The sequence below is a fragment of the Panulirus ornatus genome, chromosome 41, assembly GCF_036320965.1.
Source record: "Panulirus ornatus isolate Po-2019 chromosome 41, ASM3632096v1, whole genome shotgun sequence".
NCBI lineage: Eukaryota > Metazoa > Arthropoda > Malacostraca > Decapoda > Palinuridae > Panulirus > Panulirus ornatus.
This window is the reverse complement of record NC_092264.1, coordinates 16,159,283-16,173,517: the sequence shown is the minus strand read 5'-3', so window position 1 is coordinate 16,173,517 and position 14,235 is coordinate 16,159,283. Positions and strand designations below refer to the sequence as shown.

Below are 14,235 nucleotides of genomic sequence, written 5' to 3'. Positions count from 1 at the left end.
TTCACTCATCTTCACCATATCCCCAAACCATTTCAGTGCACCCTCTTAAACTCTCTCATGCATGTTCCTTTTTACTACCGTAAATCTCTCTTACCCAGTCAATTCATATTTGATCTACCTTTACACCTTACATTTCATTTCAAGCACATCCACCCTACTTACATTTTTGTCAAAGGCCCACACCTTACATATGTAGATACAGCACCCATGGGATCACTGTACCATCAAACATTACCCATCTTTCGCCTTAAAGACAGTGACCTCTCTTTCCACACATTCACTAATGTGCCCAGGACCTATACCTTTTCACTCACCCTGTGACTCACTTCAGCTTCTATGGTCCCATTTGCTGCCTTATCCACTCCCAGGTATGTAAAACACTGTATGGATATCTCAACCCACGAACATGAACCAAAATCAGTGGACTTCATTATTCACATGCTGGGAGGTATAAAACAAGTACCCAGAATACAGAAATATGTTTGCAGTGACCAGATGGTAGGACTGACTTTGGTAGTAAATAATGATTAACCATATCTGTTATGATTAAGTCTGTGGTGTTTCATTCATGTTTTGAAAAGTATTATCCTTCAGCTTGTAAGAGATGGAGCTATTCTTGAACTTCACTGAAATCACCATAAATAATTTTCTACATGAACATCTGGCTCTTGAATATCCTGAAGCAAGAATGATACAATATGGTTCAAAAGAAAGTCATACATATTAGTCAGTAGATTGTAAACATGATGATTAAGGCTGCAAGTAAAGGATGAGATTCAATAGTCATGACCTTGCAACAAAGCTTCTGTTTATATAATGATTAATACATTGATTCTATTTTTAGGCTGCAGTATCCAGGTTTTCAACGAAAGTTTCAAAGCCAAAGAAGGTAGAAAGACCATCTCCAAAACTATCAGCAATACAGGCTGTATTAAACAAGAAGGAGGAAGATAAACTGAAGGAGAATGAGGATGCTAGAAGGAAAAAAGAAGTAAGTTCTGGTAAAGCATCATGTATTTTTTGCAAGACCTTTCTTGTTTTTTTACCTACTTGGACCTCTCCCTCCATGTAAGATATGTTCATATAAGCCTTTATGGTATAGGTGAGACATTATATAATAGGCACTTGCTAAACTCATAATCTGCTCTCAGTGTTATGTGATCCTTCTAGGACTGCTCCCATCATCACATAATTACTGAACTTTTCCCACTTCTGCTTGAATATCAGGCTAATCTGTTATGCTATTAGTAGTCTATATAGGTCTCTTCCATCACCAGGAAGGTGTGAGAAAAACTTATTTTCTTAGTACCCCTACAGCTACCAGCGTAAGTCCATGGCCATCTACCTGCAGATTGTAGGTACAAGGTGACCTCAAGGAAAATACAGCATTGGATTACCTAAGTTATTAGGTGAAACACTTTTGATATGAATCAATTTGTAAGGAAAGTGAAGAAGAATAACTTGAAATGTGAAGAAATGAGTGACTTAGAAAGTTACTTTCGTAGGATTACGTAAGGAGGAGGGAGGCCTGCATGGGAGGTGTCCCTGCTGACCTTACACTCGTAGAAGAAATTAGTCAACAACTGTGTGATCATTTTTTCATGTAATCATAGTATAATGGAGGACTTTGGTAAAAGATAATGGGTAAAGAGCCAGAGGGAGCTTTGGTAAGTACAGTGTGATTGAGAGGGCTGACAAAAGTGCTGAAATGGTTTAAACAAGTAGAGAATATGAGCAAAGTAAGATTGATCAAGAGGATCTATGTGTCAGAAGTAGAGGGAGCATGGAGGAGGTGGGACTGAGATGATGGAAGGATGAAGTAAAAAAGAGACATGCAGAAGGGTAAGAGATATTCATCGGGGAGAATGAATTGGATTGATGTGATATATGTGGGAGTGACATGCTCTCAGTGAGTTGAACTAGAGCACATATATATTACAGCTTGAGACTGGTTTTGTGTAAATGAGACCATTGTTTGTCCTTGACACTTCCTTGCTAAGGCAAGAAGGGTAGTCAGGTTTAAAAGCAAAAATATCAGTAATATTGAGGGAATTAGTACTATAAATAAGTTAAAGTATGCTAGTTTCAAGGTGTACCACAGTATTGTAGAATCTTGAATGTGAAAACAATTGAAATTGTAGTTTTTATGTGTAGAAAAGAGGGAAATTAAAATTTGGGTTTAGGTTCATTGAGCATATGCAAAGGAGTAAAATACTAAGATAAAAAGTAAAGCATTTTGTTAGGATTGGAAAGCTACATGGAAACTATGCAAACTCCTCTATTCATGGATGATAAAGCAGTCTGGCATGTAAGAGCATAAGTGCATCTTCCGTCACTATCCATTCATTGTTTTATTATAAAATTGTATGATGAATGAATAAACAGACATATGGATGGATGATTTTTGCAATGCTCTCCAACCTTTAGGTATAATGAAGAAAATTTTTTTTTGTCTTTTCAGTGATTAGCAGATCACAAGGACAAAATGAAAATGGAGTAGAAAAGTTTTTGCTAAGAACAGGACAGAGTAAGCAGTATACTTAGGACGATGTAAACAGTAAAGTTGATTGTTTGAGAGGGGACCATTGCTGTTAAGGGACTGGTAAGAATGATATATAAAGAAATATAAGAGAAATTGTATAATGTGAAGGGAAAAGTTGAGAAAGTCAGATTTTTTGTTTGTTGCTGATAATTGTAGAAAAATTCCTGTACAGTCACTTGAAGATGTTGAAGAAGGGACTTCATATATTCCAGCAAAATTTACCTGATCAATATAGCCTCATTTAATATTCAGGCTCTGGTATGCTAATGCAATTAGAGTGGTTGAAATAAAAGTCACAAACAGAATTTGGTTATATACTAGCTCTTGGTGTGGAGGCATACTTATTTATTTATATTGGAATAATGATATATGAATGAAAGAAATCCAAAGATAGGGTGGGAGGATGGAATAAGAGAGAATGGGACATCTTATCTGTACTTCCCATGTGATTATAATTGTTGGTGCAAAATTGTTTTTGAAGATCTCCAATAGAAAATTCAGTCTTAAAAAGATCATTAATCTCAAAATTCATTGTTACTGTATTTCAGAACTTGCTGGCCCTCAGAGCACAAGACAAGAAATCCAACAAGCGTGTGAAAGCCATGATCAACAGAAATAAAGGGGCTTCCAAAGCTGTACTTGATGATGCAAAGGTAAGTTTGTAGCAATCATACTAACTTGACATGATTCCAAAGAGTAGCATATTGATGTCATCCTTAAACACTTTTGTATGTTTTCGTTTCAGTAATTTTTTTACCCTACATGTCCTAAGTATCTGTTACTCTTAGTTTTCTAATCCATACTTTAGAAATAGGACAAATGCTCATTTTTTATGTAAACTTCTTGAGCACTACACTCATTTTTTTTTCACTTGCCAAATCTTTTAATGTACCTCCAATTTATAACTTGCAAGACTGTACTTCTAACTTCAGCTTTCCCGCTGCTCTCCTTACTGAAGTTTTCTAGATATATAAAATCTTAGCATTTGCTTTTTCTCCATGCAAACTTATACTACATTCTGATCTCCCATCCCTTTCAAAACCTAAAGTCTTACTTTTACTTACAGTGACTCAGTATCCTTCCCTACATACATCAATAAGTCAACCAACCATATTCCTTCCTGTATTCACCAAATACCACAGTTTCATCTGCATAAAGCTGTGGCAACTTGCATCCTATTTCACTATGATTAAGTAATACACCACCATCACCCCACCTCTCTCTCATCTCACATAATGCCCCATGAAAATATTCTGTAAACCTTGAATTGATAACCATACCATGAAGCTCTCTCATATATTCCAAACCACTCAGTTATACCTCCACTTAGTGATCTTACAGATGCACTGTGTTGTCACCTCACCAGTGTGGAGTGCTTCAGGCCATTTCCAGTTTTAGGAATTTTTTAGATTACAGCCAACAACTAGGGAGGTATATTACCAGTACTACCCGCCTGGGTATTGGGAGGGTTAGTGACATCTGCATAGTGAGCCAGCACTTTGGCGGTTGTCAAGTTGAACTCCTCTGACCCAGGTAGCTGTCTTTTCTTTCTCCCTCACTAACATGTGGACTACTGGTATTCTATCTACAAATATACAATCTATCCTTGTTATTGGTAGTTTTTCCTGCAATGAGCACTATGTGTTAGCCCTGCCTTTTTGCAAAATGATTGGAGCAGGAGATAGAAGTAATAGGTAGGGACTTTTAGGCAAGAGCATTAGGTAGAAATATTAGTAGAAGTAGTAGGTAGAATCATTAGATAGAAGTAGTCATTAGGAACATTTAGGTAGGAGCCTATGCAAACATTATGCAAGAGTTGCCCTCTGCCGGTGGCTTGTTAAGGGTGAGGCACTATAGGCTAAAAGGTGGCATTGGAGTTATTTAGTTATGGAGACTCTTGGTCACCCCTTTGAGGGAGTTTCAATTGGAACAGGCATCAGAGATGTAGATAGATAGATAGTTAGAATGCATACTTATAAGTGTGTGAACAAGAAAACACCATAGAAATGAAGAGATAAGTATGAAAAAGATTTTCCTGAAATGTCAAACAATGATAAAACATTATAAAGTAGTAATGAAAATGTACAATTGATTAACATAAACAATTCAGCACACAACCACCTAAGTTTACTCAACAAGTTCACTCGTGGGATTGGCTGTTTACTTTTTGTAGAATAGATTATTATTTTTGTTAACTATAAATGTTGTGGGTTTCACATCAGTGAGAAAGGTGTAACAGTATATTGTGAGTGCCTTGATGGACACTGCCACTTGCTAACAAATAATCACTGTGACAAGTGATTGCATTACCAGATAGTGTGGATCACCAGATAGTTATATCACTGAGTAGTGGGGACCAGTATCTTTTCAGAGGAGACCACATGCTTGTACCACAGTTTATTCTTGGACATCTACCATCATACTCTGTAGTTTTTAAAGCACTTTATCATTTCTTTCAGACTTCATTCATCATAAGAGGCCCCATAGACTCTCTTAATACACACTCATCTTTCATCACAGACTTTGCTTTTGCTTATGTTTATATGCTTTTGAAATAGTGTTTTATTACCCCTCAGATTTGAACATGCAGTATAATGAAAAAATACTGAATGATCAGGTCTGGTTTGTCTCTTCACTGTAGGACATCTGTAAAGTTTTTTAATCTTGTTTTGGTAGGAAGCCAACCAATATATTGTGAAATTCAAAGCAATTATGTCTTTAGTTAAATTTAGATATTTTGGGTGGTAATATAGCAGTTAAGGAATTGCTTATTTCATATTGTACCATGTTTGTACACTATTCAGTTATGATGAGTATAACTGCTTTATTTGGTCTTTTCAGGACATTACTACTGCCAAAGGAGAAGAGCAGTGTGATGAGGATGATTATGGTTATGAGTCTGCCATGAGTCAACATATTTTTAGCAAACTGGCAAACCAATATGCAAACATGCCTGAGGATGACAAATTGAAGTTTGTGAAGAGTTCCTCTAAAAGCAGCATTGATGACATCAAGGTGAGTAGTCATTAGAAATGAGTTGTGTGATTGCATGATTTATAATTGTCATTTGACTGGTTACTGGAAAACAAATATGATTCTTTAAATCTAAAGTGTTAGTACCTTTCAGCCCTGCTGATGAATGGCTAATGTAGAACCTCTTTCACACACTACAAAGTGTACTCTTCTCTGCTGTCTGTCCCATGAGAATGAGAGATTCTCAACTACATTCTCTAGTAAAAATAGAGTTTGGACCTTTAAAACCTTAGTGTCTCTGATGAGGTAGCATGGTGTTTCCCAGCCATCACTATCCACCCAACCAGGGTACTGGTAGCTTGCTCATTTTGGACCTGCCACCAGACAATCAGAGACCTGCACAGTGACAGTTATCTACCTTTCTCACTTTAGCCAACCATCAGCTGCAAATTCTCTTGGATCATGGGGTTAGGGGAGAAAGAATACTTCCCACATATTCCCTGTGTGACTGAGGGCGACTAAAAGGGATGGGAGCGGGAGGCTGGAAATCCTCCCCCTCCAGGTTTACTTTTCCAAAAGAAAAAACAGAGACATGAGCCAAGTGAGGATTTTTCCATCTGAGGTTCAATCATCTGTTCTTGACACTGCATCGCTAATGTGGGATATGGCAGATTTATTTGAGACATTTTCTTTATTATATTATTATACTTTGTCGCTGTCCCCCACATTAGCGAGGTATACACATACCTGTCCACACATACACATATATATACCTATACATTTCAATGTATATACATACATAGACATATACACATGTACATAATTCATACTTGCTGCCTTTATTCATTCCCATTGCCACTCCGCCACATGAAATGACAACCCCCTCCCCCCGCATGCGAGCGAGGTAGTGCTAGGAGAAGACAACAAAGGCCACATTCGTTCACACTCAATTTCTAGCTCTCATGTATAATGCACTGAAACCACAGCTCCCTTTCCACATCAGGGCCCCACAAAACTTTCCATGGTTTACCCCAGACGCTTCACATGCCCTGGTTCAATCCACTGACTGCAAGTCGACCCCGGTATACCACATTGTTCCAATTCACTCTATTCCTTGCACGCCTTTGACCCCTCTGCATGTTCAGGCCCCGATCGCTCAAAATCTTTTTCACTCCATCCTTCCACCTCCAATTCGGTTTCCCACATCCCCTTGTTCCCTCCACCTCTGACGCATATATCCTCTTTGTCAATCTTTCCTCACTCTTCTCTCCATGTGACCAAACCATTTCAATACACCCTCTTCTGCTCTCTCAACCACTCTCATATTATTTCCACACATCTCTCTTACCCTTTCATTACTTACTCGATCAAACCACCTCACACTACATATTGTCTTCAAACATCTCATTTCCAACACATCCACCCTCCTCCACACAACCCCCATGCCTCACAACCATATAATGTTGTTGGAACCACTATTCCTTCAAACATACCCATTTTTGCTTTCCGAGATGATGTTCTCGCCTTCCACACACTTTTCAATGCTCCCAGAACTTTTGCCCCCTCCCCCACCCTGTGACTCACTTCCGCTTCCATGGTTCCATCCACTGCCAAATCCACTCCCAGATATCTAAAACACTTCACTTCCTCCAGTTTTTCTCCATTCAAACTTACATCCCAATTGACTTGTCCCTCAACCCTACTGTACCTAATAACCTTGCTCTTATTCACATTTACTCTCAGCATTCTTCTTTCACACACTTTACCAAACTCAGTCACCAGCTTCTGCAATTTCTCACCCAAATCAGCCACCAGCGCTGTATCATCAGCGAATTACAACTGACTCACTTCCCAAGCCCTCTCATCCACAACACACTTGCATACTTGCCCCTCTCTCCAAAACTCTTGCATTCACCTCCCTAACAACCCCATCCATAAACAACTTAATCAACCATGGAGACATCATGCACCCCTGCCGCAAACCAACATTCACTGAGAACCAATCACTTTCCTTTGTTCCTACTCGTACACATGCCTTACATCCTCGATAAAAACTTTTCACTGCTTCTAGCAACTTGCCTCCTACACAGATCATCTCTATCAACTCTATCATATGCCTTCTCCAGATCCATAAATGCTACATCAAATCCATTTGCTTTTCTAAGTATTTTTCACGTACATTCTTCAAAGCAAACACCTGATCCACTCATCCTCTACCACTTCTCAAACCACACTGCTCTTCCACAATCTGATGCTTTGTACATGCTTTTACCCTCTCAATCAATTTTCTTTTATACGTATATATATATATATATATATATATATATATTTTTTTTTTTTTTTTTTTTTTTTATACTTTGTCGCTGTCTCCCGCGTTTGCGAGGTAGCGCAAGGAAACAGACGAAAGAAATGGCCCAACCCCCCCCCATACACATGTACATACGTCCACACACGCAAATATACATACCTACACAGCTTTCCATGGTTTACCCCAGACGCTTCACATGCCTTGATTCAATCCACTGACAGCACGTCAACCCCTGTATACCACATCGCTCCAATTCACTCTATTCCTTGCCCTCCTTTCACCCTCCTGCATGTTCAGGCCCCGATCACACAAAATCTTTTTCACTCCATCTTTCCACCTCCAATTTGGTCTCCCTCTTCTCCTCGTTCCCTCCACCTCCGACACATATATCCTCTTGGTCAATCTTTCCTCACTCATTCTCTCCATGTGCCCAAACCATTTCAAAACACCCTCTTCTGCTCTCTCAACCACGCTCTTTTTATTTCCACACATCTCTCTTACCCTTACGTTACTTACTCGATCAAACCACCTCACACCACACATTGTCCTCAAACATCTCATTTCCAGCACATCCATCCTCCTGCGCACATCTCTATCCATAGCCCACGCCTCGCAACCATACAACATTGTTGGAACCACTATTCCTTCAAACATACCCATTTTTGCTTTCCGAGATAATGTTCTCGACTTCCACACATTTTTCAAGGCTCCCAAAATTTTCGCCCCCTCCCCCACCCTATGATCCACTTCCGCTTCCATGGTTCCATCCGCTGACAGATCCACTCCCAGATATCTAAAACACTTCACTTCCTCCAGTTTTTCTCCATTCAAACTCACCTCCCAATTGACTTGACCCTCACCCCTACTGTACCTAATAACCTTGCTCTTATTCACATTTACTCTTAACTTTCTTCTTCCACACACTACCAAACTCAGTCACCAGCTTCTGCAGTTTCTCCCATGAATCAGCCACCAGCGCTGTATCATCAGCGAACAACAACTGACTCACTTCCCAAGCTCTCTCATCCCCAACAGACTTCATACTTGCCCCTCTTTCCAGGACTCTTGCATTTACCTCCCTAACAACCCCATCCATAAACAAATTAAACAACCATGGAGACATCACACACCCCTGCCGCAAACCTACATTCACTGAGAACCAATCACTTTCCTCTCTTCCTACACGTACACATGCCTTACATCCTCGATAAAAACTTTTCACTGCTTCTAACAACTTTCCTCCCACACCATATATTCTTAATACCTTCCACAGAGCATCTCTATCAACTCTATCATATGCCTTCTCCAGATCCATAAATGCTACATACAAATCCATTTGCTTTTCTAAGTATTTCTCACATACATTCTTCAAAGCAAACACCTGATCCACACATCCTCTACCACTTCTGAAACCGCACTGCTCTTCCCCAATCTGATGCTCTGTACATGCCTTCACCCTCTCAATCAATACCCTCCCATATAATTTACCAGGAATACTCAACAAACTTATACCTCTGTAATTTGAGCACTCACTCTTATCCCCTTTGCCTTTGTACAATGGCACTATGCACGCATTCCGCCAATCCTCAGGCACCTCACCATGAGTCATACATACATTAAATAACCTTACCAACCAGTCAACAATACAGTCACCCCCCTTTTTAATAAATTCCACTGCAATACCATCCAATCATCCAATATATATATATAAACCCTAACTCGAGCAAGTTATCAATTTTATTGACCAACCTCTAGGGGTGGACGAACAGCTAGGTTGACTGTAGACTGACTGCTGCAACTGTTTCCCTCATTAGCAAGGTAGTGGCAGGAATAGAGAAAGTAATAGCCCCATTCGTTCTCATACCTACTCTTGCTGTAACATATAATGCACCACAGCAAGGTCCCACAGACTTTTCCATGGTCCCTCCTGACTGCTTCATATGCGATGTATACACGGGGCATGTTGCTCCCACTTTGCCACATCACTCCAGTTCGCTGTATTCCATGCATTCCTTATAACCTCCAGCATGTTCAGGCCCCAAACATTCAAAACATTTTTCATTCCATCCTTCCATTTCCAGTTTGGTCTTTTCCTTCTCCTTGTCCCCTCCACCTTTGTCAATCTCTCCGAACTCATCCTCTTCATTTGTTCAGAAAATTTCAGCACACCCTCTTCAGCTTCGTCAATACTATTTATGCCACAGCAAAATACCATCTGAATTGTATCCCACCAACTGGGAAAGTATTTTCATTTCTGTTCACATTCACAGTTCGTGTAGGAATTTCATTATTATCTGGAAGGAATGTCAAAGAAAATTGTAGGAGTACAGGATGGTTAATTAGAGGTACTGAGATTTAATACTGGTCAGAAACTCATGGTTATAGCAAAATTTCTGGATCTTTCTCTCTCTCTGTTACCCCTATTTTTTTGATGTATCAAAAAACAGCTTCTGCTGTTAGAATACATTATCTACTTGTCTATGTTTTTATCATGCATATTTCAATGATGTTATAGCAAAGTACAGGTTGATTATCCTTTACCCAAAATGCCTGGGACCAGAAGTATTTAGGATTTTCAATTTTTTGGATTTTGGGATATTTTCATATACATGAGATATGTGGCAAACAGAATGGTACGGAAACAAATGGTTAGAGCTGAGACTTACCTTAATGTTTCAACCATTCAGTGGTCTTTCTCAGGAGATACTGATTCCAGCAATCCCAGCAAGTGATGGTCACCTGGTTGGATACCTTGGTGTGTCACTCTCTGATTGGATTGCTGGTCCTGCTGCCTCCATCTGTTCACAGTGTTGACCATTTAGTGATAGTGTGAGAGCTTACCTAGAAGAATGGAGTAAGAACAACATTAAAACAAGGTCTAGGCTCATCTGCTGGTCACATCAGGTGGCAGAGATCGCTGTGAATTTCTAAAAGCTCAAGCAAAAGGAGGAGTCAAGCGAGGAGTGCTTATCCTCTTTAAAGGCTCAGGCTAGTGTGTCTGAATGTGTTTGGATGTAACCAGAATGAGAATAATGGAGAGATAGGGAGTATGTGAAGGAAAGGAACCTGGATGTTCTAGCTCTGATTGAAACAAAGCTGCCACCAGAGGGGAATTTCCAAGGCAATTTAAGTATTGATATAGTTACATAGATTTTTAGAAACCCTGGAGAAAGATACCAAAATTAGTGAACCTTCTTTAAAGAAGTGTAGCATTTGTTAGCAAAAACGTTGAATTATAATACGGAAAAAGGTTAATGTAATGTTTTATATGATAATGATTTGCTAATTCTTTGTGGTCATCGAATGTGTATGTGATGTGATAAATATTAAGGTTGGCAGTGAATGCAGTGGTACAGAATTAAAGAGCTTTGTAAGGAGTGAGAAATAGGGAATGTACTTATAAAATGGGTGATAGCATGGTGGTACTGTAATAGTGGAATTACAAAAAGTGGAACGGATGTAATTGAAGACATCAAGAAAGTATATGAATGAACTTAAAGGTAGGTAGTTATGTTATACAATGCAGAGTTTATGTAGTGCTTCATACAGTAGTAATGGTGGGGTTAGTAGAAGAGGTACAGGAAAGAGGGGAATTAGAGGAGTATGTGTGTCAGGAAAGCTAAATGAGGACAAATAAAATCGAGGTCGTGAAGTATGAGAACAGAGTCAGAATAGATTATCTTTGTTAGAAAGCATGCAAGTTGCTGTTATCTAAAGGAAGCTGTGAAGAGAAGTGTTTCATTTGATATGGTGAGATTTCATAGAAGGAATGGTAACACACACTCTTTTGTGTGGTTGTGTGAAGTAAGTATTTAATAGTGGAGCAACAATTTGAATGCAAGCAGTAGAAATAAATTTTTTTTGAAGGTGATGTAATGTGAGTTGAGCAGTAAGTGAGGAATAAGGAAATCAGTAAGAAACACATTATTGTATTGCAAAATAGTATGAGTCTGTAAAATGAGAACTTAAGTTTAAGAGATGAATTCTCTTGATGGAATAAGAAAATTGGTTGTGAAGAATAAGAAAATCATAGGGATATAGGCCATATGAATGGATGAGTTTGTGAAACTGAAAAACAAATATGGTGTTGATATATGGATATATTTATACATAAAAGATTGGATAATTTTCGTCTAATTATTGGACACATGATTTTGTGATAGTTATCATGATACCGTTTCTTTTCTTTCAGAACAGGGTAATCAACACTTTAAAGAAAGAAGAGGAAGATGAATTAGGGCCACGAAAGAGAAAACGTAAACGCAAGTATTCAGCAAGTGATGATTTTATAAATGATGGTGATGAGTATGATATCCTTCCAAGCACCTCTGAGGAAAAGTCTCCTCCATCATCTAGCCAGAGAACTGTTAATATTAATCTCACCAATTACAAGAGTGATAAATACAACAACTTTAAGTATGATAATGATAAAGAAAAAGAGAAAGAAAATAGTATAAAGGAAAAACACAAAAAGCACAAAGAGAAGAATAAATCTAAGGTAGCACCACCTCCAATGAGTTTTGAGGAGCTTCTTAGAGTTGCAAAGAAGAAACAAACAGAACCTCTGCCTGAAGTAAAGGAAGAAAAAAAGGAAAAGGAGAAAAAGAAAGATGTGGGCCGACCTCTAACAGCCAAAGAAAAAGAAGAACTGGAGGATGAAAGAAGAAGAAAATTGAAAAGAATGGGTAAATTACCTCCTGAGAAGAAGGAAGTAGATAAACCAAAGGATAAGGAACAAAAAAGTGATTCATATGATTCAGAAAAAATTAGGAAAGATGGTGAAAAGAACAATAAAAAGCATGAAAATAACAGTAAATTACAACAGGCTTTGCAAAAGCCCAAGGCTGAACCAAAAATAATTGACAGATCAAAGTATTTTGCAGTTCCAGGAGGCCAGAAGGCACATGATCCTCCTCAAGTAAAAGAATCCAAACCCATGCAAAGTTTCAAGCCACCAGTTGCCAAAACTCAGAATGTTACTTCTCAAGATTATACTTCCAAGAATATGAAACCTCAAAAGTCTGCAGATTTTCCCCTAAAAGATATGAAGAAATCTAAACCACAGAAGCCTCCTTCAAAAGATAAAGTGAGGGAGTTCCCACCACCAGATGTACGGAGAAGGCCTCAATACAATCCTCCTCCTAAAAGACGCATTGAGAGTGACTCTGAAGAAGAATATGATTCTGAAATGGATGACTTTATTGATGATGGAGAAGAAGAAATGGATTTCTCAAGTGAAATCAGAAGAATGTTTGGATATGATAAGAGAAAATATCAGTGAGTATTGGATATTTTCTTTTTCTCTTCATTTTTTTTATTATTATACTTAGTCGCTGTTTCCCATGTTAGCGTGGTAGCACAAGGAAACAGACTCAAGAATGGCCCAACCCACCCACATACACATGTATATACATGAATGCCCACACACGCATATATACATAACTATACATTTCAACATATACATACACAGACATAAACATATATACACATGTACATATCCATACTTGCTGCCTTCATCCATTCCCATCGCCACCCTGCCACACATTAAAAATGGCACCTCCCTCCCCCTCGGGCGTGCAAGGTAGTGCTAGGAAAAGACAGCAAAGGCCACATTTGTTCACACTCAGTCTCTAGCTGTTATGTGTAATGCAACAAAACCACAGCTCCCTTTCCACATCCAGGCCCCTCAAAACTTTCCATGGTTTACCCCAAATGCTTCACATGTCCTGGTTCAATCCATTGACACACATGCCCTACCTTTCCTAAAACCCCCTCACTTCTCACTTAGTCTGCATTCAGTCACTTTCGTTACTCTGTCAGTCATCACTCTTGCATACTCTTTTCGTGGTATACTTAACAGATTCATTCCCCAATAATTTCTAAATACATCCTTAGCACCTTTTCCTTTGAATAAACGAACAATAATAACTTTTATCCAATCCTCAGGCACAACCCCCTGTTTCCATGCTAAATTACATATCAAGTGCATCCGTTCTATTATGCTTTTTCCCTCCATAATTCACCTTTTCAGATGTAATTCCATACTCTGTGGGTGCTTTTTTTACCTTCAACCTCATTATTGACCTGTTTACCTCCCATCTTACTAAAGCTCCATGCACTTTTATCCTTTTTCCTCCTTCCTCCATGCCTGTTTATGTAACAGCTGCTGCCTCACCTTCTCCCACATTCATCAGTTCTTCAAAATACTCTTTCCATCTTCCTTTCACTTCCTTCTTTTGATTCAGCAGCTCCCCTTTCTTACTTCTCACATTAACATATCCATTCTTACATCCATCTCTTTCCTTTGTTACCTCCTTCCAGTACAAAATCTTATTTTCCCTAAACTTTTCACTCAACTTTCTTCCATAATCTTTATTAGTCTTTCAGTGCTTTCCTCTGTCAGCATCTTAAT

At 38.8% G+C, this 14,235-nt stretch overlaps 1 protein-coding gene across 1 annotated transcript in view; it reads left to right on the top strand.

The window, feature by feature from the left end:
• Positions 1–14,235, top strand: part of LOC139761712 (protein SPT2 homolog) — a 30,958-nt gene that overhangs the window by 12,560 nt on the left and 4,163 nt on the right. The window contains exons 2-5 of the mRNA XM_071686088.1: positions 845–991; positions 3,091–3,195; positions 5,384–5,557; positions 12,016–13,100. Coding sequence (XP_071542189.1) covers positions 845–991; positions 3,091–3,195; positions 5,384–5,557; positions 12,016–13,100 — 1,511 coding nt within the window. The remainder of the gene's footprint in view (positions 1–844; positions 992–3,090; positions 3,196–5,383; positions 5,558–12,015; positions 13,101–14,235) is intronic.